This window comes from Phascolarctos cinereus, unplaced genomic scaffold, assembly GCF_003287225.1.
Source record: "Phascolarctos cinereus isolate Bilbo 61053 unplaced genomic scaffold, phaCin_HiC Scaffold_2;HRSCAF=192, whole genome shotgun sequence".
Classification (NCBI taxonomy): domain Eukaryota; kingdom Metazoa; phylum Chordata; class Mammalia; order Diprotodontia; family Phascolarctidae; genus Phascolarctos; species Phascolarctos cinereus.
The window spans coordinates 58926893-58953109 of NW_027555625.1; the positions used below are offsets into that span (position 1 = coordinate 58926893).

Below are 26217 nucleotides of genomic sequence, written 5' to 3' on the forward strand. Positions count from 1 at the left end.
TAGTATTTTATACCAGGAATGCAGGACTGGTTCAATATTAGGAGAACTAATCAGTACAATTGACCGTATCAACAACAAAACTAACAGAAATCATATGATTATCTCAATAGATGCAGAAAAAGTATTTGATAAAATTCAACACTGTTAAAAACACTAAAGAGCATAGGAATAAATAGAGTCTTCCTTAAAATGATAGGTAGCATTGATCTAAAACCAACAGCAAGCATTGTAGGTAATGAGGATAAGCTAGAAGCATTTCCAATAAGATCGGGGGTGAGATAAGGATGTCCATTATTGTCACTGTTATTCATTATTCTCAATCAGTTAAAAACCTTCTGAATTCCAGGAGAAATGAGAAGTATTTAAAAAATAAAATTTAATTTGAAATCTAAAAACGTGAAGGGATTTCACAAAAAAACAATGAAATGGTTAGAAAGTGCTTGCAAAAATAACTAGATTTTTAAAGCTGCTGTGATAAAAATATAAACCTTATGTTTTCTTTGATTCTTTTAACTAAGACAATAAATCTAAATGAGAGACTGAATTGGTGTGTTATTGTATCTTAAAACTGTAGTTTGGTTTGGTCATGGTGGTTGTTTTGAGACTGGGCGTTCCTGTTTCTCCTGGGCTTGAGGCATAGCAACCATTTACAGTATTTATTGGAGTGGAAGCTTTGACCTGCTCCTATTTTTCTGACCTGAGCTGGTTTGCCCTCCTAGAGGTAGCTTGTCCTTTCTTTCCTGGGGTTCACCAAGTTTATGCTCTGGATGCAGTGTGGAAGCCCAGTCAGCATAGCCCGCTGTAGCTCAGAACTCCTGAACTCCAGCGATCATAAGTCTCGGCCTCCCCAGCCCCTGGGACTACAAGTGTGGACCATCATGCCTAGCAATACTCTAATTTTTATAAGAATAAAAAGTCTATCATAGAATGTAGAGTATCTGAAGTTCTTAAGGAAATGATAGACCAGTGGGCTAAACTTACCTGGTCATGATCTTACACTTTCTAGGTGCTAGTTGTTTTTAGTTATACCAATCAAGACTGAGGTAGCTTCCCCATGCCTGCTTTGCACATTCATCCAGCTCTTTGATACCAAGATGAAGAAGGCAGTGAAAGCTTAGAAGGGCAAGTCTAGGCTTGCTGCTTCCTCAGTTGCCTCAGTATGGGTGAGCTGCTGTCTTGCTGCTCCTACTTTCCTTCTCTGCAGATGAAGTGGCTGGATCTTCCAGGTGCTGTCCAGTTCTAACACTCCATGAAGTCCTCAGAAGTGACTTATGAAGCTATTTTCTTTTTTGTTTGATGACCTCAGACAAAGCAGCTGTTGGGTGCTGGTCCATGGGCCTTTGGGGTTTACTATGATACAGATTGTTCAAGGGTTGAGGGCGTGGGCTGCTGTGAAATTAAAAATATCACCATCATGTCTGTAATGGACTTTGCTGCAGAGAAGAAAAGTAGTTTAGAAGTTTGAATAATCTAGTAGGAAAATTTTGTGAAACTGAATGTCTTTGCCCTATATTTCTCTCCCCCCAGGCCCCTCAGATGAAGAGACAGACAAAGACAATTTGTGCTGTGACAACAGTTTGATCGAAGACTGGCTGCTTAAAGTGCCCCAGATCTCCACTTTCTTAAATGTGGTCATCAGGCGAGGATTCCTGGTTTTGCATTCTCACACAGAGCTGGCCAATTTCATCCCAGAATGTAAAGATGGCAAAGAATTCATGAGCCTCTTTAACATTCCTGCCATCATTTACATCAACTCTCACCTGCCTATAAAACTACAGTACACGTGGAAACGGATTTTTTCTTCTCAAATTCATGGCTGCAATTTTGCAAAATTTTGTGGGAATATTATAGACAAAGGTCCGTGCTTATTAGTGGTAAAGGACAGGGATGGTCACGTATTTGGTGGCTTTTCATCTCATTCCTGGGCAGTCAAGGGCCAGTTTCAAGGTAAGTCTGCACGTTGTCACAGTGAACCCTGTAATTGGAAATTTTCATCACATGGACATCTGTAGCCAGAAGGCTATGATCTTCTTCCTGCTGATTTTTCCTAGCATTTTGGGAGGCTAATAATACCTCATTTTTGTGTAGATCTTATGTCGCTTGTAGAGAAGTGAGGCCCTCTGTAGGGGGAGGACCAGGCTGCACAGCCTGTGGAGTCCCTTCTGATTGTAAAGGCTCTGAGCCTCGTAGGAACCCTTAGAGCGTAGGATGTAGGGCAGGTCAGTAGGGATTTTCTCCATTTTAGAGAGGAATAGAGAGAGGAGAATTTCCTTAGACTCACTTCTTCATCTTTCATGTTAGTTTTCAGTCATAGCTTAGTCGGTGCTTAATCCCACCGACACTCGTGATGCACCTGTGCTGGGTTTGAAGTGCTCCAGATCTTCCACCTTACTGGTAACATCATCAATCTTCTTCAGAACACTCCTCCATCCACCAGTGTGGCGGAAGAAAGGTGGAGGTCAGCTAGTATGTATTTGAATTCCTAGAAAAAAGTCCAGCAGAGGGTGACTTTACATTAAAGGTTACAGTAGGGCTGAGCATACTCTCTCTCTCTCTCTCTCTCTCTGTCACACACACACACACACACACACACACACATATGCACGCACACACACGCACGCACACACTATGAGTACTTATTGGAAGCCCACAGTCCAAGACAATAGCAGTATAGCCAGAACCACCTATCCTGCAAATGCTGAATTCAGAACCTTCTGAATCTTTCCCTTACTTGTCTGTAAGACAGAACTACTAAAAGAAACAGTGCTTCATCAGTGATAAATCATGAATAGGATTGCCTCTTGTTTTCTGGAATTTATATTTTGGGTAGATTCTGTTAATTGCGTACTCAGTGATACAAACATGTTTTAATTTTTGGCTATTTTTAGGGGACAGTAGATCCTTCCTGTTTACCATTTCCCCCAACATTGCAGTGTATACATACAGTGGATACAATGATCATTATATGTATTTGAATCATGGACAACAAACTATACCAAATGGATTGGTAAGTGACAATGAATTTGTAGAGTAATGGATTAAGTTCTCACCTCTCTGATGAGAGTCAACAGCTCATCCTCAATGAGAATCTCTCCTCACATTTCCTTGGTGCTTGGAGGTAACCCTGAGTTTTAAAAGGTGGCACTGGGGAAGTCTAAGCTTTGGCGGGTCTTGCCAGACTGGGAGGACCCCTGTCATAGGCCTGGGGACAAATGGTGTCTGCTGAGGACCAGCCTTGGGAAGCATGGAGGAAGTCCCCACTGGAGATGATGGCTAGTTTAGTTCTTTGAGCACTGATTGCCTGCTCTGGGCTCAGTGCTGGGAGTGCAGAAGCAAAAAAAAAAAGGAGTATTAGTTTGATGTCTATATTGGGGATGGGTTAGAGAAGGGGAAGATTTGAGGCAGTGATACCAATTAAAAGACTATTGCAGTAGGTAGGTGAGAGATGATGAGGTCTTGACCCAGGGAGTGGCCATATGAATGGAGTGAAAAGGACAGATTTAAGAGATGTAGAGGCATATACTGAATAGGAATTGGCAGCTAATTCGGTGTGGAGGGCCAGGGAGAGGGAAGAGTTGAGGATTATTCTAGCATCTCAAACCTCATTGATTGAAAAGGTTGCACCTTCAGCAGATGTAGGGAAGGTAGGGAAAGGAAGGAATTTCCAGGGGAAACTAGTTCTGTTTTGGACTTGTTGAGTTTGAGATACCTACGGGACGTGAAGTAGTTGTAGAAACGGTGCTTGGAAGAGGAGGGGGCCAGAGACAGAGAGATCTAGGCGTCATCTGCACAGAAAATGAGTTGGAGCTAATGAGAGCACTCAGAGTGTAGAGAGGAGAGGAGCCAGGGCAAAGCCTTTGGATATGCCCATGCATAGTGACTGAGACAGACATGATGTCCAGCAGCAGGACAACCCAGAAGAAGACAATAACAGGAAAGCCCAAGGAAGAGACAGTGTCTAGGACGAGTGTTCTTAACCTGGGGCTTATTCCCCTCACAACCCTCCAAGGAGCCTATGGAGAGATTTCAGGAAGTCTGTAAACTTGGGGTGGAAAAAAATTTACATTTTAATTTTCACTAACCTCTAACTGAAATTTAGCATTTCCTCTCATTATGAATTTTAAAAATTATTCTGGGTAAATGTCCATAGGTTTCACCAGACTTCCAAAGGGGTCTATTACACACAAAAAAGTTCATCCCTGAACTAGGGAGAGGTTAGGAAGAATGAGAACTGATAAAAGGCCATTGGATTTCTCAGCTAAGATGTTGTTGGTGACCTCTGAGAGAGATTTCAGTTGAGTAGTGGAATCAGAATCTAGATTATAGGGAATTGAAATATTAATGGAAGGTGAGAGAAGTGGAAGTGAGGAATTCAGACAGATTTTTCTAGGAGTTCAGTGAGGAGATATCAGGGGCAAATGAAGGTGTTTTGTTTTTGTCTTTTGAAGAATGGGAATGATCTGGGCATGTTTGTGGGCAGTAAGGAAGGAACCAGTTAGAGATTTTACAGATGAAGAAACTAGCCAGAGGGCTAAAGTCGCTGACCCAAAGTCACATACCTTGTTGGTGGCAGAGCTGAGAATGGAAGAAACCTATGTCTTCTGAATCCTTCTTCCAACCTCCCCCTTCCCAAATCCTGGCTAACTCTCACTTTGTATTTACTTTTCTATTTTCAAGTGTTAGAATGCTTCTGGTGAAGTAAGAAAACTGTGCTGCCTGGCTCCACTACAAATTTTTGGTCTGTAGCTGGATCCTTGGTTCTTTAGGACTTATTGACTGTCATATTCCCCATAATGGCTGTTCTATATCCTGTCTTCTCTCCTCCATACCCATTTAACCCTTCTATACTGTCTTGTATTATTCTCTGATTGTTTACAATACATAAGTATTATTTTTCCAAGTAGACTTGGGATTTAAGGGCATGATGGAGCCCACTTCTGCCTCTCCTCTTCACTGCCCCAGTTGAAAATGATCTTTGCTTTTTCTCTTTTCACATGTCTGTCATTATACTTTCCTTGGACTTCTGCATTATATATTCAGCCTTGCACCATAGTTATGGATGGATGGATGGATCTTGTTCCAAAGGAACAGACAGAGTCTTTCTTCATCGTTATAACCCTAGGGCTTGGTACAGTCAGTCTGTAAACATTTATTGTGCCAGGCACTGTGCTAAATGCTGGAGATAAGAAAGGCCAGTTCCTGTTCTCAATGAGCTCACTGTCAGTTGAGAGGAATCAATATGCAGACAACTATGTACAGACAAGATATATACAGGGTAAACTGGAGATAATCTGCAGGGGGAAGGCATTAGCATTAAGGGAGATTGTGAAAGACTTTTTGTAGAAGGTAAGATTTTATTGGAGACTTGAAGGAAGTCAGGGAAGCCAGGAGGTGGCGATGAGCATGCAAAGAATCCTGCAGGCATGGTGGCAGCTAGTAAAAATGCCTGGAGTCAGGAGGTAGTGGAGTATTTTGTTCAAGTAACAGTAAAGAGGACCAGGGCTATTGAGTTGCAAAGTATATGAAGAGAGTGAGGCATAAGGAGACTGGTAAAGTTGGGGGAGAAAGTGAGGTATGAAGGGCCTTGACTGTCTAACCCAAGGTTTTATGTTTTTATCCTAGAGGCCACAGGGAGCGACTGGAGGTTTTGGGATAAGGGATGACCTGGTGCTGAAAGATAAGACTTGCTTCAGTGAGGGTCCCATTGAAGTCACATAGCATAAATTTGTAGTGCATCCAGTCAGCACAGTTTTACAATTTTTCTTCAGTTTCCATTCAGCAGCACATAAGTAGGAGGGAAGGCAGCTGATTGAGGCTTAGCAGGGCAAGCTTGGTAATAGGATAAAGGAGTAAGGGACTCAAGAGAAGAGGGCAGTGTAGAGTTGAACTGGTTCACCAAGGGGTCAAAGTGGGGAAGGGAGGAGAGTAGGGGCAGTTTAGGGGTGATAGCCTAGGACAGAACTAAGGGCTTGAGGGACTGGAGGTAATGATAAGGATGAAGACTAGGGCAGAGGGAGTGCTGAAATAACAACATTGTGATCATAAAAGGGAATTTCAGAATTGCTGAACACAGAAGCTTTACATTTGTGGATAATGGCCACAGGTGGAGATTGTGACCATTTGTGTTTAGCCAAAGTGGTATGGAAGAATAGGTAATGGGAAATTAGTAAGTTGAGGAAGTGGGAGCTAAGGTATTTGAGGGATTATCAGTGTTTATATTAAAGTCCCCTAGTATGAGGGCAGGAGTTGGGAAAGAGAGAAGCATTGTAAGCCCAGGCACTGAACTCATTGAGGAAAGCGTGTCCTGGAGGTTTGTAGACAACAGCTGCCAGAATGTTGGGTGAGTGGCAGATAGGAATTAAATGAACCTCAAAGGACAATTTACTGAATAATGTTGGTAGAAAATGAGCTTGGAAATGGCAGTGGGAAGTAAGAAGTAATCCAAGTCCACTACCTCAGCCTACAAGTTGGGAGATCAGTCTCTGTCTCCCTTGCAGGTGGGAAGAGGCCAGCCTAGGCAGCTGGCATGCCACGGAATCATCACAGTGCTCTGCACATTGGAGGCACTTAAGTGGCTGATAAATTGAAAACAACCTCTGGTGCTCTTTGGTCCTGGTCTTACTTAAGATTATTGTACCTGTGATTTTGTCGGTTTGGATACTCCCTTTCCTAGAATGGATTGCAGTGTTTCAGCAGATGATCCTTCTGAGCCGTTGGACCTGAAAATCCTCCCCTTTGGCCAATGAGCTGCTGATGGGCCTTTTAGCCAGGCTGAATTTAGTCTATTGCCAGGCTCATTCTTGGCCCATTTCCAGTATGGCATAGCCTTTGAGAACCCAGGGTCATCTCCATGACATGAGGAAGCATTGCAGGAAGACTTCAGTAGAGACTCAGTATTATAAGTCTAGTTTTAAAAAGATCTAAATAGGTGCTGCTCTTTTCTTTTTTTAAATGATATTTTTTTTCTGAGTTTTGAGTTCTAAATTCTATTCCTCCGTCTCTGCCCTCCCTCTTCTCTGAGATAGTAAGCAATCTAATATAGGTTATACATGTGCAGTCATGTCATTTTGGGCAAGAAAACTTAAATAACAATAACAAAAAGAAAGTGAAAAATAGTATGCTTTGATCTGCACTGAGGTGACATCAGTTCTTTGGAGGGAAATAGCATTTTTCAACATGAGTCCTTTGGGATTGTCTTAAATCATTGTATTGCTGAAAACAGCAAAGTCATTTATACTTGTATGAATCGTACAATATTGTACTGTGTACAACATTTTCCTGGTTCTGCTCATTATATTTTGTATCAGGTTTTTCTAAAATCATCTTCTTTGTCATTTCTTATAGCATAATTATATTCCATTACAATCATATACCACAACTTGTTCAGCTATTCCCCAATTGATGGGTATCCCATCAATTTCCAATTCTTAGCCACCACAAAAGGAGCTGTTATAAATATCTTTGTACAAATAGATATCCTTTTCCCTTTTTAAAAAGTCTCTTTGGGATACAATAATATTTCTGGATGAAAGGGTATGCACAGTTTTATAGCCCTTTGGACATAGATCCAAATTGCTCTCCAGAATGGTTGGATTGGTTTACAACTCCATCAACAATGCATTAGTGTTCCAGTTTTCCCACATCCCCTCCAAAATTTGTCATTTTCCTTTTCTATTATATAAACCAGTCTGGTGGGCATGAGGTGATACCTCAAAGTTTTTTTTAATTTGCATTTCTCTAATCGATAGTGATTTAGAGCATTTTTTCCCATATGATGATAGATAACTTTGATTTCTTTGTCTGAGAACTGCCTTTTCATATCTTTTGACACTTACAAATTGGGGAATGACTTATAGTCTTATAAACTTGACTCAGTTCTCTATATATTTGAGAAATGAGGCCTTTGTCACAAATACTTGCTGTAAAAACTTCTCCGGTTTTTGGCTTTCCTTCTAATTTTGGTTGCATTGGTTTTGTTTGTGCAAAAACTTCTTATTTTTATGTAATCAAATCATCCATTTTATCTTTTATTATGCTTTCTACATCTTGTTTGGTCCTAAATTCTTCCTTTATCCATAGATATCATAGGTGAACCATTCATTCCATACTCTCCTAATTTGCTTATGGTATCATCCTTTATGTCTAGATCTGTACCCATTTTTACCTTATCTTGGTATACAGTGTAAGATGTTGCTCTATACCTAATTTCCGCCATACTGTTTTCCAGTTTTCCCAGCAGTTTTTGTCAAATAGTGAGTTTTTGTTCCAAAAGCTTAGATCTTTGGGTTTATTAAACACTAGATTACTATGGTCATTTACCACTGTGTGTTGTGTACCTAATCTATGCCACTGATCCACCACTCTATTTCTTAGCTGGTACCAGTTTGTTTTGATGATTACCATTTTATAAGTCATTGTTCTTTTCAGGGAAAGAATCACATGACCTAGGATTATGTTATTTTATGTTTTAAAACTAAGTAATAACGTGTCTTTCTGGGATGGATGGATTCACTTATGTGGATTTGCTTGCTATTCCATTTCATTTGCAGGGCATGGGAGGTCAGTTTGATTACTTTGGGCTTTGGATTGATTATGATTTTGGGAAAGGACACAGCAAAGCAAAACCTAGATGTTCTACTTATAACAGCCCTCAGCTATCAGCCAAGGAAAATTTCGAGTTCGATATCCTAGAGGTATGGGCAGTTGGAGATATTTGTGCAAATGAGAAGGTAAGTGACTAAAACTTTCCAAGCATGTAGCCATTGTCTTGAGCATATAACCATCACCCTATTTAACCAGTCTTTTTCCTTATTCCCTCCCTCTAATGTGTCCCCTGAAGCCAGGGATAAATTACTTTAAATCTTATAATACAGGTGCTTGGAAGGAGAGACCAAGGACTCATAGACTTTAGAGCTGGAAGCGATTTGGGGGATCATTAAACATCCTCATTTGAAAGATGAAGAAATGTTGACTTAGACCAGGGAAATGACTTGCCCCAAGGCACACAGGTTACTGAGCCCTGTTCTGAACAGGGGTCCTTCAGCTTTAAATACAGAGCTTTTCTGTTGTGCCTCATTATCTTTCAGTTATTCCTCAGCTTTTTCATGGCCTCTGCCCACCACATGGGGTATTCCCAGTGTTCAGACTCACTTCACTAATACAGATTCGCAACTTAAAGCCCCAGCTGCTCGAGGGTGGTGATAGCTTAAGTGGTCACACAAATAGAAGGTGGCAGAGACAGTGTTGAAGCCTGAAGGTCTTCTGACTCCAAGACTGTCCTGTGTTCATTTTGCCATGTTGATTTCTGGGGAAGTATTTATTCATACATATTTGGTTTGGGAGGCCACCTCCTAACTTAGGTCCATAAATTTATTTCTTTCTCTCCCTGAACTATCATTAGCTTTTAAAAGATCATTTTTATTCATTAAATATTTCCCAATTATGTGTAAAAATTTTATTAATAATAATTTTTTAAAAATATTGAGCTCCAAATTCTCTCCCTCCCTCCCACTTCTCCCTCCTAGAGAAGGCAAGCAATTTGATATCAATTATATATGTAAATTCATGCAAAACATATTTCCATATTATCCATGTTGCAAAAGAAAACACAAACCAAATAAAATAATAAAAATAAAGTTTAAAAAAAGTATGCCTCAGTCTACATTCAGAGTTAATCAGTTCTCTCTCTCTGGAGGTAGATAGCATTTTTCATCATGGGTCCTTTAGAATTGTTTTGGATCATAATTTTGCTCAGAATAGTGAGTCTTTCGCAGTTGTAACATCCTTACAATATTGCTGTTACTGTTTACAATGTTCTCCTGCTTCTCCTCACTTCACTTTGCCTGAGTTCGTATAAATCTTTCCAGGTTTTTCTGAAACCACTGTGCTTGTCATTTCTTGTAGCTCAGTAGTTTTCCATCACAATCATATACCACGAGTTGTTCAGCCATTCTCCAATTGATGGGCATCCCTTCAATTTCCAATTCTTTGCCACCACAGAAAGAGCTGCTTTAGATATTTTTATACAAATAGGTCCTTTTCCTTTTTCTTTGAACTCTGTGGGATACAGATACAGTGGTGGTACTGCTGAGTCAGAGGGTATGCACAATTTTATAGCCTTTTGGACATAGTTCCTAATGGTTCTCCAGAATGGGGGACTAGTTCACAACTCCACCATCAGTGCATTAGTGTCCTAATTTTTCCACATCCTCTCCAGCATTTATCATTTTTTTTCCTGTCATGTGAGCCAATCTGACAGGTGTGAGTTATCTCAGAGTTGATTTAATTTGCATTTCTCTAATCACTAGTGATTTAGAGCATTTTTTCATGTGGCTATTGATAGCTTTGATTTCTTCTTCTGAAAACTTCTGGCTGAAAAGTCATATCCTTTGACTGTTTATCAACTGAGGAATGGTTTTTATTTTTATAAATTTGGTTCCATTCTCTGTGTATTTGAGAACTTAGATTTTTATCAGAGAGACCTGCTGTAAATTTTCTCCAGTTTCCTGTTTTCCTTCTAATTTTCTCTGCATTAGTTTTGTTTGTGCAAAATCTTTAATTTCATGCAATCAAAATTATCTGTTTTATTTCCCGTGATCCTTTCTGTATCTTGTTTGGTCACAACTCTTTATCCATAAATCTGACAGGTATATTTTTCCATGCACCCCTAATTTACTTATATCACCCTTTATGTCTAAATCATTTGTCCATTTTGACCTTATCTTGGTATACAATGTGAAATATTGGTCTATACCTAGTTTCCATTAAACTGTTTTCAAGTTTTCCCAGCAATTTTTTGTCATATGTTGAGTTCTTACCCCCAGAAGCTTGGATCTTTGGATTTATTAAAGTAGACCATCATCAGCTTTCAAAGGAGCAACCCAAACCTGCCTTTACTTAGGCCCCTTTTTTCTTTAATCAGATTTTCCTTGATCAGTTCTACTTGTAATTTTAGCCTGTGTAGCCCTAGCAGACTGAGATAGCAATCTGATGGTAGATTCTAATTTAGTTTTCATGGCTTCCAAGTTCCATAGAAAAGTTCATGGTTTTTTCCAGTAGACTGCACCTTCTCTCCAGCAGGGCAGGATGGGGTCTTCTGACAGACTTTCTCTGAAAACTCAAAGCTAGGTTTTTAATGATGACTTATTATTTACAATGTTATTAGAATAAGAAGGGAAAACCAGATTATCTAGTCCATTTTCTTTCCTTTATGGCAATAATATAGTTAAGCCTATTTTAATAAGCTTGAGAATTATTAATAGGTTGGCTTTTGTCCATTCTAAGCTATTAATTACATGCATCTCTGTTTGGGTGTTGCAAACATATTTAATCCTCTGCTTTTTCCTTAGTCATCCAATAAGAAGACTGTTCTGGACAGTAACATTGAGGCACATTGCTTGTTAGAAATGGTTGGGAAAAGTCGTTTTAGTGATGGACTTCGAGATCCGTGTGACGATGAGGAAACAGATGAATAAGGTGCCATCTTCAGCTGCATGTTCTTCATAATTGGGATCTGATCATCCTGGGACTAAGTTTTTACCCCCCTCTATCCTAATTTCAATATGTAATGAAACCCTCCCCACTGGCACCATATCTAGGTTCAACTAACTCTCTGGGATGGGGCAAGAAGGCTGTTGGCTGGATGAGTGAAACAATGCCCTTTGTGTCTCCTCTCTATAGCCTATTGTTATTTCAGAAATTTCTAATAGAGATCTTAATTATTCAAGTAATCAGGGAAAGTCTCTCATAAATAGGCTACATTTAAGTGTTTGAGTATAAAATAAGTCCACTAGATGCTAAGATTTTGACATTTCAGCTAAAAAATATTTGACGTCAATCCACGCTTTCCAACATTGGATCAGTGTTGCAAGCACAGTTTGCATTTCTAGAGTATCTTTACTGAGGGATAACATCAAGGTGATTGATGTTACTAAACAAAATGTTATAGAAGCTCCTTTAACCTAAGCTGTCATTACTTAGAGACTCAGAATATTAGATCCTGAAGGGACCTTAAAGTTCAGGGAATCCAACCTTTGGTTTCTTTTATAGTAATAATATATTAGGTTTGTATTAATCAGCCTTTTTATACCTTTTTTTATTTTCATGTCTTTTTCATTTTCCAGATGGAAAAACTGAAGCCTAGATAATGGAAATGCCAATGGGGCAAAATACTGCATTGTAATAAACTGGTAATGTAGACACAGGTGTAGAACAATTTGGTACCTTGCTGTAATGTGACTCACAGTGGCATGAAATTACACTATTGCAGAGGGTCTGTTTTGTATTTCACCTAAGGGATTTAATTACTAGAAGCACCCGTAGAACTTCCCTAAAGTTGGGCTCAGTTATCACTAATAGGTCCTAGACATAGTTTTCTACAGATGTGTACATTGCTGAACTGTGATTTAAAAGCCATCTCTATGGGTTTATAGAGGACATTCCTCATAGCAGCCCTGTAACAGATACTGGAGTATAAGCATTCTCATTTCTATTTTACCACTAAGGAAACTGAGGCTTATGGAGGTGAAATGATCCTAGATTCTGTGGCTGATAAATGGAGGTTGAGCTGAAGTCCAGTGTTTGGACTCCCAGTCCCTGTCCTCAGTATCCAAAACTTATCCTCTTTCTGGCTCTAAGATTGGCCTTCATTCTAACCATCTTTTTGCAGGGGTCTGGGTATTGGTGTTAGTATCAGAAGAATGAGAATTTAGGCCAAGATGGTCAATTAGGGGCAGTCATCCAGATGAATTCTCCTAACATTCCCCTCTGAACAACTTTAAAATAACTCATCAAATTAAATTTTGGAGCAGCAGAGCCATCAAAATGGGGTTGAAGTGAGACAGTTTTCTGGCCTAAGAAACTTAGGAGGTCAGTAAGAGAGGTCTGTGACACTAGGGTTGAGGCCTGTCTGGAGCCCGCTTGTGCATCATCTGCAACAGTGGCTACAGCAGTTCTGAGAGCTGTCAGCCCAGAGATGGTAAGGGAGTCAGACAGCTGGTCAGAAAGAGATTACAGGGGACCCTTTGCTGGCACTGGGTGCAGCTATCACTGATTGGCAACTCTATTGCCCATACATAGTTTTAAGTTGCAGTTTTACAGCAGAGAGGAGTGCTGTGGAAGGGAACAGGGGCCCTGGTCATAGTTCCAAATCAAAGAGGAGTGCTAGCACTTAGAGCTGTAGGGGACTAGGAGCTCTTCCTGGGTAAAGACCAGAGCATAGTTCAGGCGAGCAGTGATCATACCTCACCCTAAAGCACACCACCTTAGAAGCACCCAAAACTCGCAGTTCCCCAGAACTAGCTCTGAAAACAGCAGCACAAAAAGAGCCTGAAGCTAGGCACAGCACCTCCTCACCCCCAGTGAACAGAGCCCAATTTTGACGTAAAGTTCAAAGTCAAGAAATAGGCTGGAAAAATGAGGGGAAAAAAAATGGGCCATAAAAAGCTACCACATGGGCAGGGAAGAATGAGACATAAACTCAGAAGAAGGCAGTAATGTGAAAACAGCTACCCAAAAAAAAGGGCCTCAAAGAAAAATCCTAATTGGATCTAAACCCAACAAGAATTCTAGGAAGAGCTAAGAGTGGTAGGGGGAAAATTGGGAAAAGAAATGAGAGTGATGCAAGAAAATTATGAAAAGAGAAGGAACAGATTGGTAAAAGAGGCACAAGAAAATACTAAAGAAAATAACACCTTAAAAAAGCAGAATTGGCCAAATGGGAAAAGAGGTACCAAATATCACTGAAAAAAATAATTCCTTAAAAATTAAAATTGGGCAAGGGGAAGCTCCATGAGACATCAAGAAACAATAAAACAAAGTCAAAAGAATGAAAATACATAAGAAAATTTGAAATATCTCATTGGAAAAATAATTGACCTAGAAAATAGATTGAGGAGAGATAATTTAAGAATTATTGGACTACCTAAAAGCCATGAATCAAGGAAATAGCCTAGATATTATATTTCAAGAATTTATCCAAGAAAACTGCCCTGATATCTTAGATCCAGAGGGCAAAATAGAAATTGAAAGGATCCATTGATCACCTCCTGAAAGAGATCCCAAAATGAAAACTCCCAGAAATAATATAGCCAAATTCCAGAGTTCCCAGGTGAGTGAGAAAACATTTTAAGCAGCCAGAAAGAAACAATTAAAATATCATGGAGCCACAGTTAGAATCACAAAAGATTTAGCAGCTTCCATGTTAAAGGATTGGCAGAAGGCTTAGAATACAATCAAGAATAACCTACCTAGCAAAACTGAATGTAATCTTTCTGGAGAAAAATGGATATTTAATGAAACAGGAGACTTTCAAGCACTCCTAATAAAAAGACCAAAGCTGAATAAAAAATTTGACATTCAAATAGAAGACTCAAGAGAAGCATAAAAAGGTAAACATGAAAGAATAATCATAAGAGACTCAATAAAATTAACCTGTTTACATTCCTACATGGGAAGAGGATACATGTAATTCCTAAGAACTTTGTCATTATTAGGGTAGTTAAAAATAGTTTACATAGATAGAAGGTATGGGTATGAGTCAATTATTAGTGGAATGATCTAAAAAATGAAAAAATAAGAAAGAGGGATGCACTAGAAGGGGGAAGGGAGGTAGAATGGGAGAGATTTTCTCACAAAAGAGGTGTGCAAGGAAGAACTTTTACAATGGAGGGAAAAAATGGGGGGGGGTTTGAAGGGCTGGTGGGCAATGCTTGAACCTCACTTATTAGAGGGAAGAATATACATACATACATACATACATACATACATACATACATACACAGATGCACACTCAGTTGTGTGACTTATCCAATAGAGAAATAGGAGGGGAAAGGAATAAGAGAAAGGGGAAAAGTGATAAAAGGGAGGGCAGATTAAGAGAGGCAGTGTGGGCAGGGAGAGAGACAAGAAAATGGGATGGAGGGAAATACATAGTCATCATAAATGTGATGTGAGTGGCATGAGCTCACCCATAAAACAGAAGCAGATGGCAGAATGGATTAGAAACCAGAATCCAACAATATGTTGTTCACAAGAGACACACTTGAAACAGAAAGATACACCCAGAGTTAAAATAAAAGGTTGGAGCAGAATCTCATATGCTTCAGCTAAAGTAAAAAAGGCAAGGGTAGCAATCATGATCTCAGACAAAGCAAAAGTAGGCCTAATTAAAAGAGGTAATCAGAGATATTACATGCTAAAAGGTACTATGATCAAGGGGCAACTAAGTGGCACAGTGGATAGAGTGCCAAGCCTGGAATCAGGAAGACTCTTCTTCATGAGTTCAAATCCAGCCTCAGACACTTACTAGCTGTGTGACCCTAGACAAGTCACTTAACCCTGTTTGCCTCAGTTTCTCATCTGTAAAATGAGCTGGAGAAGGAAATGGCAAACCAGTTCATTGTCTCTGCCAAGAAAACCCCAAATGGGGTCACAGAGAGTTGGACACATTGAAAAATTACTAAATGAGTATAGACAGTGAAGTAATATCTATATTTTTACAGCACGCTTCTCTGACAAAGGCCACATTTTTCCTTTTTTTAAAATTTATTTTTAGTTCTCAACATTCAATTTTATAAGATTCTGAGTTCTAAATTTTCTTCCACTCCCTCCTTTCCAAGATGGCATGCAGTCTGATATAGGCTGTACATGTATGATCATATTAAACATATTTCCACATTAGTCATGTTGTAAAGAAGAATCAGAACCAAAGGGAAAAACCATGAGAAAACAAAAAACAAATAAAAGAGGAAATAATATGTTTCGATCTGCATTCAGACTCCATAGTTCTTTCTCTGGATGTGGGTAGCATTTTCCATCATGAGTCTTTTGGAATTGTCTTAAATCATTGCATTGATCAGAAGAGTTAAGTCTAACAAACTCAGTTATTACCATTGTTGCTGTTACTGTGCATGGTGTTCTCCTGGTTCTGCTCACTTCACTCAACATCAGTTCATGCAAGTCTTTCCAGGTTTTTCTGAAGTCTGTCTACTCACTGTTTCTTATGGAACAATAGTATTCCATTACGTTCGTATAGCACAACTTGTTCAGCCATTCCCCAATTAATGAGCATCCCCTCAATTTCCAATTCTTTGCCACCACAAGAAGAGCTGCTATAAATTTTTTTTTGTATATGTGGGTCCTTTTCTCCTTTTTATGATCTCTCTGGAATATAGACCTCATAGTGCTATTGCTGGATCAAAGGGTGTGCACAATTTCATAACCCTTTGGGCAAAGTTCCAAATTGTTCTCCAGAATGGTTGAATTAGTTCACCACTCCATCAACAATGGATTAGGGTTCCAATTTTCCCACATATCCAACATTTATCATTTTCCTGTTTTATCACATTAGCCAATCAGATAGTTGTGATGTGATACCTCAGAATCGTTTTAATTTGCATTTCTCTAACTGACTATAATATCATATGACTATAGATAGCTCTAATTTCTTTTTCCCAAAGCTGTCTCTGCATATCCTTTGGCCATTTATCAATTGAAGAATGACTTGTATTTTTATAGATTTGACTCAGTTCTCTATTTTAGAAATGAGGTCTGTGTCAGAGACACCTCCTGTAAAAATTGTTTCCCAGCTTTCTGCTTCCCTTCTAATCTTGGTTGCATTGGCTTTGTTTGTGCAAAAATTTTTCAATTTAGTGTAACCAAAGTCATCCATTTTGCATTTCATAATGTTATCCATCTCTTGTTTGTTTATAAATTCTTCCCTTCTCCATAGATCTAACAGGTAAACTATTCCTTGATCTCCTAATTTGCTTATAGTTTCACCCTTTATGTGGAAATCATGTACCCATTTTGACCTTATCTTAGTATGGGGTGTAAGATGTTGGTCTATGCCTAGTTTCTGCCATACTGTTTTCCAGTTTTTCCAGCAGTTTTTTGTCAAATAGTTCTTATCCCAGAAGCTAGAGTCTTTGGGTTTATCAAACAGTAGATTACTATAGTCATTGACTACTGTGTCTTGTGTACCTAACCTATTCCACTGATCCATCACTCTGTTTCTTAGCCAGTACCAAGTAGTTTTGATGATTGCTGCTTTAAAATAGTTTTATATCTGTTATGGCTAAGCCTCATTTTTCAAATAAAAATAAAAGCCATTCTTCAACTGATAAATGGTCAAAGGATATATAAACAGGCAACTTTGAAAAGAAATCAAAGCTCTTTATAGTCATATGAAAAAATGCTATAATCGCTATTGATTAGAGAGAGGCAAATTAAAACAGCTCTGAAATTCCACCTCACACCTATCAGAAATGACATGCTGGAGGGGATGAGGGAAAAATAGGGACATTAATGGTTTACTGATAGAGTAGTGAACTGGGCCAACTGTTCTGGAAAACAATTTGGAACTATGCCCAAAGGACCATAAAACTGCATATCTTTTGATCCAGCAATACCACTACTAGGTCTGTATCCCAAAAAGGTAAAAGAAAGAGAAAAAGACCTGTTTGTACAAAAATGTTTATAGCAGATCTTTTTGTGGTGGCAAAGAATTGGAAATGGAGGGGATGATTCTCAATTGGAGAATGGCTAAACAAGTTGTGCATGTGATTGTGATGGAGTACTATTGTGCCATGGGAAATGACAAGGTGGGTGGGTTCAGAAAAACATGGCAAGACTAATGTGGATTGATGCAAAGTGAAAGAAGAACCAGGAGATCCTTGTGCCCAATAACAGCAGTGTTGTGATGATCAACTATGAAAGACTTGGCTACTCTGATCAATACAATGATCCAAGACTATTCCAAAGGACTCATGATGAAAAAATGCTGTTCACCTCTTGAGAGAGAACTGATGAACTCTTGAGTGCAAACTGAAGTATAGTTTTCTCATTTTATTTTTCTTTTAAAAAAAATGGCTAATGTGAAAGTGTTTTGCATGATTTTACTTTAATAATTGATATATTGCTTGCTTTCTCAGTGGTTGTGATAGGGGATGGAAGGAAGGGAGAGAATTTGGAACTCAAAATTGAAAAAGAAAAGAGTGTTTAAATAAATAATAAATTGTATTTTTTAAAAGTAATAATTTATTAGGGTATCACAAAGGGCCAAGTGAAAAGTAGGAAGGAATCGCGATTCTTTGTAGAGCCTAGGTGAGACCATCTCTTCCCTTCCAACTACCACCAGATGGCTCTTTTAAAAAAGAAAGATACATACTTTGAATAAAATAGGAATTGAATTTATAAAAGTTCAGACTGTCTTAGGTGTGAAAACATACTGGGATACTTACCACTTAGAATGTCTTTTTAGAGGGCAACTACATGTTACTTACAAAGCTAAGAGAATTCATTTAGTTTTTCAAGTAATCACTAGTCCTCGCCTCTTGAGCATTCATGTTTATTGAACCGTGGTGCTTCCCAGACTATTGACAACATGATACTGGTTTTCAGAAGTGGTCCGATGTTTTTGTTATAGGTGACTGATCTATTACCATCCTTTCTAGCGCTTTACACATTTTAACTGTCATTTCACATACATTTTGTTGTTTTGTCAATTAGTTGTGTCTGGCTCTTGGTGACCCCACTTGGGGTTTTCTTGGCAGAGGTACTGGAGTGGTTTGCCAATTTCTTTTCCCGCTCATTTGACGGATGAGGAAGCTGAGGCTTCACAGGGTGAAGTGACTTTCCCAGGATCACACAGCTAGAAAGTGCCTGAGCCTGGATTTGAATGCAGGTCCCCCTGACTGCAGGGCCAGCACTTTATTCACTGTGCCACTTCACTGCCGCTTCACATACCTACTTTAGCCCATTTCAGCTTTACAACCACCCAATGAGCCAGGCAGGGGTGCTCTACACTATGTTTGACGAATGAAGAACTAAGTTTGAGAAGTTCAGTGACTTGCTCAAGATTACACAGTTAGTAAGTGGAAACAATTAAGGCTGGGTCTGTGGACTTGGGAGTCTAGTGTTCTCTCTACTACTTTTTACTTCTTCATGAATCTACAAGTATGCATCAGATATAAAGGGGGGATACCTTTTGGCCTCCTTAAATCAGTCTGAGAATTCAGATAATTGATTAGAAAAGATGTTCTTCTTCTCAGTTTAATATATTTTATTAATAAAAACCACTGTAATTTAATAAATAAGTAGTGTGAGATTTCTCTGTCAGGCACAGCACTGGTGCCCAGCATGATAGCCCTTACGTGTATTGAATAGCACATTGTGGAAACAGGGCCTTTGCTTGCTGTAGTTTGGAACCATTCAGAGTAAACTGATGTAGGTTATGGCAGATTTTTCAAAGAAGAATCTAGTCTGGCAGCCAAGTGGTCATCAACATAAGTGATGTTGTTATCTAAAAATATGTCTTTGTGTGTATCTCTGAAAAAAACAGGTCACAGTTTCAGCAAAAATATACACTATTTATAAAAATGTTTCACTGGTTGGAATCCATTACACTGCTTCGGGGTAAGTCTTGACTATCTCAGTTCTGCAGCAGTATTTTTCACATAGTTTGATGAGCTCTGATAGAATGAACACAGATGAAGCCAAGCCCGTTAAAAACAACAAGTCTGCCAAGAAGTAAAAAGAAGAAAAATCATAAATTACAAATTTTGGAGACAAGTGTAAAAAACTTTTTTACTCTTCAGAGGAACTACCCATCTCAGTTCTTATGAGGTCCTAGCAACTTGTATTAAAATTCAAAGGCAATTCACCTCTCCCCCACCCTCAGACTTCTTCATGAAAAGAAACCCAGAGAACATGGCCACCAGCTTGATCAACAAGAGTTGACTCTTGTCCCTTCCCCCAATAATTCTGAGGGTTAGGTGGTCCTTCCATCCTTCTGAGCTCTGCTATTAGGCTTTGTCTTTCCCTCCTTTCCCCCTCCCCACCCTATATTCTCATCAGCTTCCATGGATTCATTTATGCTGACAATTCCCAGATCTGTATATTCAGCCCTAGATTCTTTCCTGCACAGTCTGCCTTTGGCACATCTCAAACTCAACATGTCCAAAATGGAACCCATTATCTTCTCTCCCAAACCATCCCCAAATTTTGAACTTCATTATTATCAAAGATGCCACTATCCTCCCAGATACTCAGGCTCAGAACCTCAGTGTCATCCTCATCTCTTTCCTCTCTCTCAAACTGACCATATTCACTTCTACAGCTTCAGTTTTCAGCTCTTGCCAAGTAAGTGATGTGATGAAAAGTGCACTGAAATTGGACTCAACCAAGACATTGATTTGAATCCTGGCGATGCCCCTTATCCCATCCATGCGACCATGTCAATTCTCCAACTATAAAATGAGGAGATTGGATTAGATAATTGCTAAAGTCCCTTTCTAACTTGATCTATGATCCTTCTTGATCCTTCTGCAGCATTTGACACTTCTGAACTCTTTATCTTTTGGAGATTCTCTAGGTTTTTGTGATACTGCTTTCTTGGTTTTCCTCCCCATCTGACCCCTCCTCAGTTGTCTTTGTTCATCATCCTTTGTGTATAGCTGAAGTCTTAGGCCTTTTTCACAAACAATCTGTACCATTTATTTGGAGATTTCATTAGATCCCATGATTTTAATTATCTATGCCAATAACTCCTAGACTGCTATAACTAGCTCCAGTCTCTCCTCAACTCTAATCCTAAAATTCCAATTGTGTGTTGGACATTTCAGACTCAACATTTTCAAAACATAATTCATCATTCTCAATCTACCCATCTCCTGAATATCTCCTTCCTCTTCCTCTTTCTCACTGCCACCACCACTTTCTAGTCATCCAAGCTTACATTCTCAGTATTGTCCTTGACTCCTCATTGTCCCTCACCCATCTACCCAATTAGCTGCCAAATCTTGTCATTCCTACTTTTGAATCTTCTCCCTATTTGTAGGGCCTCTCTTCTACTCTCTTCTTATATTTTAGGGCCACCACCAGGCCCTTATCACCTCTTGCCTGTACTACTGCCAGAGCCTCCTAGTTGGTCTTCCTGCCCCCAGACTCTTTCTAATACATCCTCCTCATAGCTAAAGTGCAGGTCACTTCCCTACTCAAATTTTGATGGCTTGTAACCAAATATAGATTCCTCTATTTAGCATTTAAAGTCCTTCACATCCTAGCCCCAATCTACCTTTCTAGTCCTATCATAAGCATATATTTGTATGTGTGTATACACAGATAAACATATACATATATATATATATATATATGTACATGCAAATACATACATACATGTATATTCATACTATCCCGGTTATGCCCACATTTAAATTTTTTCTGCCACTGAAAGAGTCCCAAGATTTTCTTGTGATTCACCCCACCATAGACCAATAAAACCATCCTTTCTGCTATTTCTCATACATACCTTGCCTTCTGCTTTTATGCCTTTGCACAGGCTTCCTCCATGTTGGAAAGTATTGCTTCCTTATCTCTACCTCTCAGAAGGAGATTTTACCTTCAAAACTCAAGGCTTGCATGAACTCCTATGAAGGCTTTCCTGCCTACCTCATCCCCTATTGCTGATGCCATCCTTCAACAGTATCTAGTATTTATTTTGACAAGAACTTATGACCCTTTGAGGAGGCTTCACTTCTGAGAGATCATCTCTCACACTACCATGTTCTACCAAGCACTGTGTTAAATGCGAGGATGTTCCAATACCCAAATGGACCCGTGATTTCATGGATTTAGGTGGTCCATTCAATGATGGCAGATTGCTACATTTTCTTGTCTTATTCTATATGATTTTCATCTGGCTTTTCAATCATGCATGCTATTTATGACACCCTTCATTTCATTTCATTTCATTTCTTTTTTTTTCAGCCAAAGACAAGGTTTTTTAGAACATCCATCATATTGGGCAGACTCTTAAGGAGTCTGAATGTTAGTGAGCTATTGGCTAGATTCTAAGAATCTAAGCCTATTTATTTTGTCTGTACCTATATATATACATATTGTCTCTCCCAATAAAATGGCATTGCCTTAAGGGGCTAGTTCACTTTTGCTTTTGTAAACCTAGCAAAATTCCTTGCGCTTCATAAATAGTTGTTGCTTGGCTGATCCTGTATATCCAGCCCTAGCTGTTCTTGGAGCTCTTTTCTAGTTGCCTGCTAGACATTTCTACCTGGTTAGGTCCTGTTAAGACTTCAAACTATCATTTTCCCTCCCGAAATTGTCTTTTCCTTTGACATGTTTCCATTAAAGCAGCATTGTTCTAGTCACCCAGGCCCCCAAATCTTGGAGTCAACTCTTCCTGTTTTCCCATCACCCATATCGGATCACCTGCCAAATACCTGTTATCTTTGTCTCCTTAGACTCTCTTGACATTTTTTCCCTTGTACACTTAGCATCATTACCCTTTTTACACCTTACCTGGACTATAGTAGCTTCCTAACTGGTTTCCTTGCCCTTCTGTTCTTCATCCAGATGCTAAAGTAGTATTCCTAATGTAGAATTCTAATCATATCACTCCTCCACTCATAAGCTCAGTACACTCCATATAAAATGTGAGTCATCATGGAATAATGGAGACAATGCTGGCCTCAGGGTCAGGGAGTCCTACGTTAAATCCTGATGCATACTAGTTGTGAAACCCTAGATACATTATTTAACCCACGGCTTAGTTTCCTCATCTGTAAAACAGATAATGATAACAGAAATCTCTATCTCACATAATTGTGAAGAAAATATTTTGTAAATATTAAGGTACTTAATCTGTCTCCATCCTAATTTAGTGGTGTTATTCTAGCCATCTTGGATAACTGGCTGAGCCACAGTTTTGCTTACTCTTACTGCCACACATTTTCACACACTCTTTCCTGTTACAACCTAGTATTGTATTGGCTTTGGCCAGCAACATTCCTGACTCACCATCCTGTTTGTTTTCCATAATTTTCCTCATACCGCACTAACTTACCTAGGGCTCCCAAATTCTCAGTTTGGAAGATTTTCTGTAATGGTGGAATGTAGATGACAGCCAGCTGCCCCAGGATGGATCCTAGCACTGAATATAGAAACATGTGGTTTCTGAAAAACCCGATCTCAAATATCAGCTTTGTCTGTATGGTGTAAGGAGAAAAAAGAAAAACACTGTTTTTAGTCTTTCAGCCAAAAGTGAAAAGACAAGCACTGAAAATGTGTCTATTTGAAACCATAGAGCAGCTCCTAGAAACTGTACAGTGGTAAGGAATCAGAGAAATCATTTATTCATTCTCCTTATTTTATGAATAGGGGAACTGAGGGCAAGTCATTTGAATGACTTTCCCAACAATTTCACACACACATATTCAGAGTTAGACTTGGGGCTCAGTTCTTCTGATTGGGTATCCAGTGTTCTTTGTACTCTCCCACTGTCTCCTGCTAAATCATGCTGTATATTCTTTTGGGCACAATACATTTATTGCTTCATTGTCTACAAAAAACAGAAAATGCTTCTGATTCTATAGCTGAAACAATCAGGCAAACATCTGTCTCACCTGAGAACGGCACGTCAAGGCATTGAAAAGATCAAAAAACACAAAACAAGTGAATGTCATCGTCGTCGTCCTTGGTGTGACTTCCTTGCCATCAGGAATCTGGTAAAATGTATGTAAAATGGAATGTTGCAAAAGAGGAAAAATTATTAGCCTTGAAGCAATTCATTAATGGAAGAGTCCATCAGAATATTCCTGGATAAGGATGAAGACAGAGATTTCCCCCTCCTTCTGAATCATCTTAATACACCAGAATTGAGTTAATAGTTCAATTACACAATGATGCCCTGAAACTAACAGACAAAAGATGAAAAATCACTGGAACCAGATGAGACTGTTTTGTGAGCAGTGAAGGAATTCTTGGGTGACAGCATGGCCCTGTTGGCCAAAACATACAACTTGTTGCAAACTAGTAAACTGGAAGATGGCTTTTTTGATCTCCACTCATTAAAAAAAGATAACTAAAAATAACTAGTAAACTGGAAGATTTTTGACCCCCACTCATTAAAGACTAGAAATAACTGAAAACTAAAAGTCAATAAGGAATAGAACCACTGAACCTAGCAGGGGAAAGGCAATATGATTTCTATAAAAGGAAATTGTTCCTGGCTAATCTATTTGAGTTCTTTGAGGAAGTAAAAAATGGAATGGATAAAATATTGATGCCATATTATCTATTTAGATTTTCTTCTAAGATGCCTATGCCAAGGAACCACCCAATTGTTTTTTAAAAATTGAGAGAGAGACTCTGGGTAGGAAACTGGCTTAGAGACAGAGGAAGCAGGGAAGAGCTGGCATTTCTTTTGATGGAGAAATGCAAGCAGTTGGGTTCTCAATGGAACAATATTCATCACCAAATTCTCAGTCTGGAAGATTTTCTATAGTGGTGGAATGTAGATCACAGCCAGCTGCCCCAGGATGGATCCTAGCACTGAATATAGAATATACTTCTGTGTAGCTTTGCTTCTATATGTAATGTCTGGAAAAAGGAGTATAGGAAAGTCTCCAAGTCTACTGGTAACACTGAGCAATTCTAAGTAGCCAAAGACCAAATATTGAAAAGCACCATTGTGAGCATGTGTGGCTTGTACTGTGCTTAAAAGAGAACAGAGGAGAATGGGTTCAGATCCATTCCTTGTGACCCAGGAAGTGACCTAGGTGTCATTGTAGACTGTTCCTTGTACATAGTGGTCCAGTGTATTACGTTCAGAGACCAACAAAATGCCAAAGCATTACAAAGATAATATTGGAAACAGAAGATGTCATTTTGCCCTTGGTGTATGGGAACCTGGTATGCCCTGTGTAGTTCTGATCATTGCCACTCAAGAGAAAGAAGATGATGTTGGAGGAACTTGAGAGGAATAATTAAAATGGTGGAAAGGACAGGGAAAATTCTGTGTAAGGACAGATGGAGAAGATTAAGATACTTCTGCCTGGAAACATGCAAACTAAGAGGGAGTGTGATCAATATTTATACAGTTATGAATGGTTTGGGTAAGGTAATAATGGACTTATCATTTCCCAGAACACTAGATTGAGGACAATGTCTACCCAACCCTTCCTGGACCCTTTAACAATGTAATATAAGAAACATCAAAGAAAATACCATTTTGTGCAATAGCAAATGCGAGCTTAGGGAACTCATTACCACAAGGCAGAAAAGGCTGGAGTTCCAAAGAGATTATAAAGGCTTAAGTGAAGGTATTAATATTCATGCTGGATTCCCAAGGGAATTGGGATGTGAAGAACATCACTAATCTTTAAATTTGGCCCAATGAGAATAGCCATACCCTGTCTACAATTTCCCCCGTGGTGTGCAAGTCAGAGACAAACATTTTGCTGGATGGACTCTGCCATGGGGTCTGATAATTCTAAAAGCCACATTTTAGTATGGACACTGACAAATTGGAGAACATCTAGGCAAAGGTAATCAGGATGGTAAGAAGCTTCAAGATAATGTTGTTGAAGGAACCCCGGGGAGGTTTTGTCTAAAGAAAAGAGGATTTAGTGGAGACTTCAGAGCTGTCTTCATCTCATCCATAAAATAGAGATATTATCACCTACTCTTTTTATTTTATAGGATCATTGTGAGGATTAAATGAGATATCTTTGTGAGAACAGACCAAGAGTAAGGCCCTTCCATCTGGAAATAGAGGCTTAGAGGAGAAATGATTGAAGTCTAGAACTTTATAAACAAAGTGCCTTACAAATGTGAGGGACAGTAATCTTTATTTGTTTTAATTGCAGTGGGACAACAGGAGATTATGAGTCGATAGAGCAACTGGATTACCTAGGCCATGTCAAGCCTCAGTTGGTATTTTCACAAGATGATAATGAGTCATTCCAGAACCTACGAGTGGGAAAGGGACCTTAAAGATAATCTGGTCAACTGCTTATTTTGAAGAGAAGGAGACGGTCCCAGAGAGGAACAGTAACTTGTCCGAAGTCACTATCACCACCTCCCACTTGTACAGCTCTGCATGATTTATTCCCCAGCTGTGTGACACCTCCCTCCATAATACTCTGTACTTGCTATATCTCTCAGTTATACTTATGACTTCCCGCATGGCTTTTGCTAACTGTTCAGCTGCTGAGCCTTGTCTGAGTACCTGGTCTTATTTTTCTTGGCATCTGCCTCATTGCCAAGCTATTGTTGATTTGACTTGATCTTTAGAAATGTCCTAAAGTTATTTGGAGACTAGTAATTAAGAGGAGGGGTTACAATATTGGTTAAGAAAGATGCAGTCCAGCACAGCTAGGGGGCACAGTGAATAGAGCACCGGCCCTGGATTCAGGAGGACCT

The 26217-nt window shown here is 39.2% G+C and overlaps 2 protein-coding genes across 5 annotated transcripts in view; one reads left to right on the top strand and one right to left on the bottom strand.

Annotated features, from left to right (window-relative positions):
- Positions 1-12202, top strand: part of MEAK7 (MTOR associated protein MEAK7) — a 56429-nt gene extending 44227 nt beyond the window's left edge. For all 4 annotated transcript variants that reach the window (XM_020989258.2, XM_020989256.2, XM_020989257.2 and 1 more), the window contains 5 exons: positions 1528-1947; positions 2889-3007; positions 8550-8729; positions 11349-11475; positions 12123-12202. In XM_020989258.2, the coding sequence (XP_020844917.1) occupies positions 1528-1947; positions 2889-3007; positions 8550-8729; positions 11349-11474 (845 nt within the window). In that variant the 3' untranslated portion in view covers position 11475; positions 12123-12202. The remainder of the gene's footprint in view (positions 1-1527; positions 1948-2888; positions 3008-8549; positions 8730-11348; positions 11476-12122) is intronic.
- Positions 12203-18330: 6128 nt separating this feature from the next.
- ATP2C2 (ATPase secretory pathway Ca2+ transporting 2) overlaps positions 18331-26217 on the bottom strand; it is a 112350-nt gene continuing 104463 nt past the window's right edge. The window contains exons 25-27 of the mRNA XM_020989260.2: positions 23418-23516; positions 22859-23000; positions 18331-19517 (exon numbers count right to left, since the gene is read on the bottom strand). Coding sequence (XP_020844919.1) covers positions 19399-19517; positions 22859-23000; positions 23418-23516 — 360 coding nt within the window. The 3' untranslated portion in view covers positions 18331-19398. The remainder of the gene's footprint in view (positions 19518-22858; positions 23001-23417; positions 23517-26217) is intronic.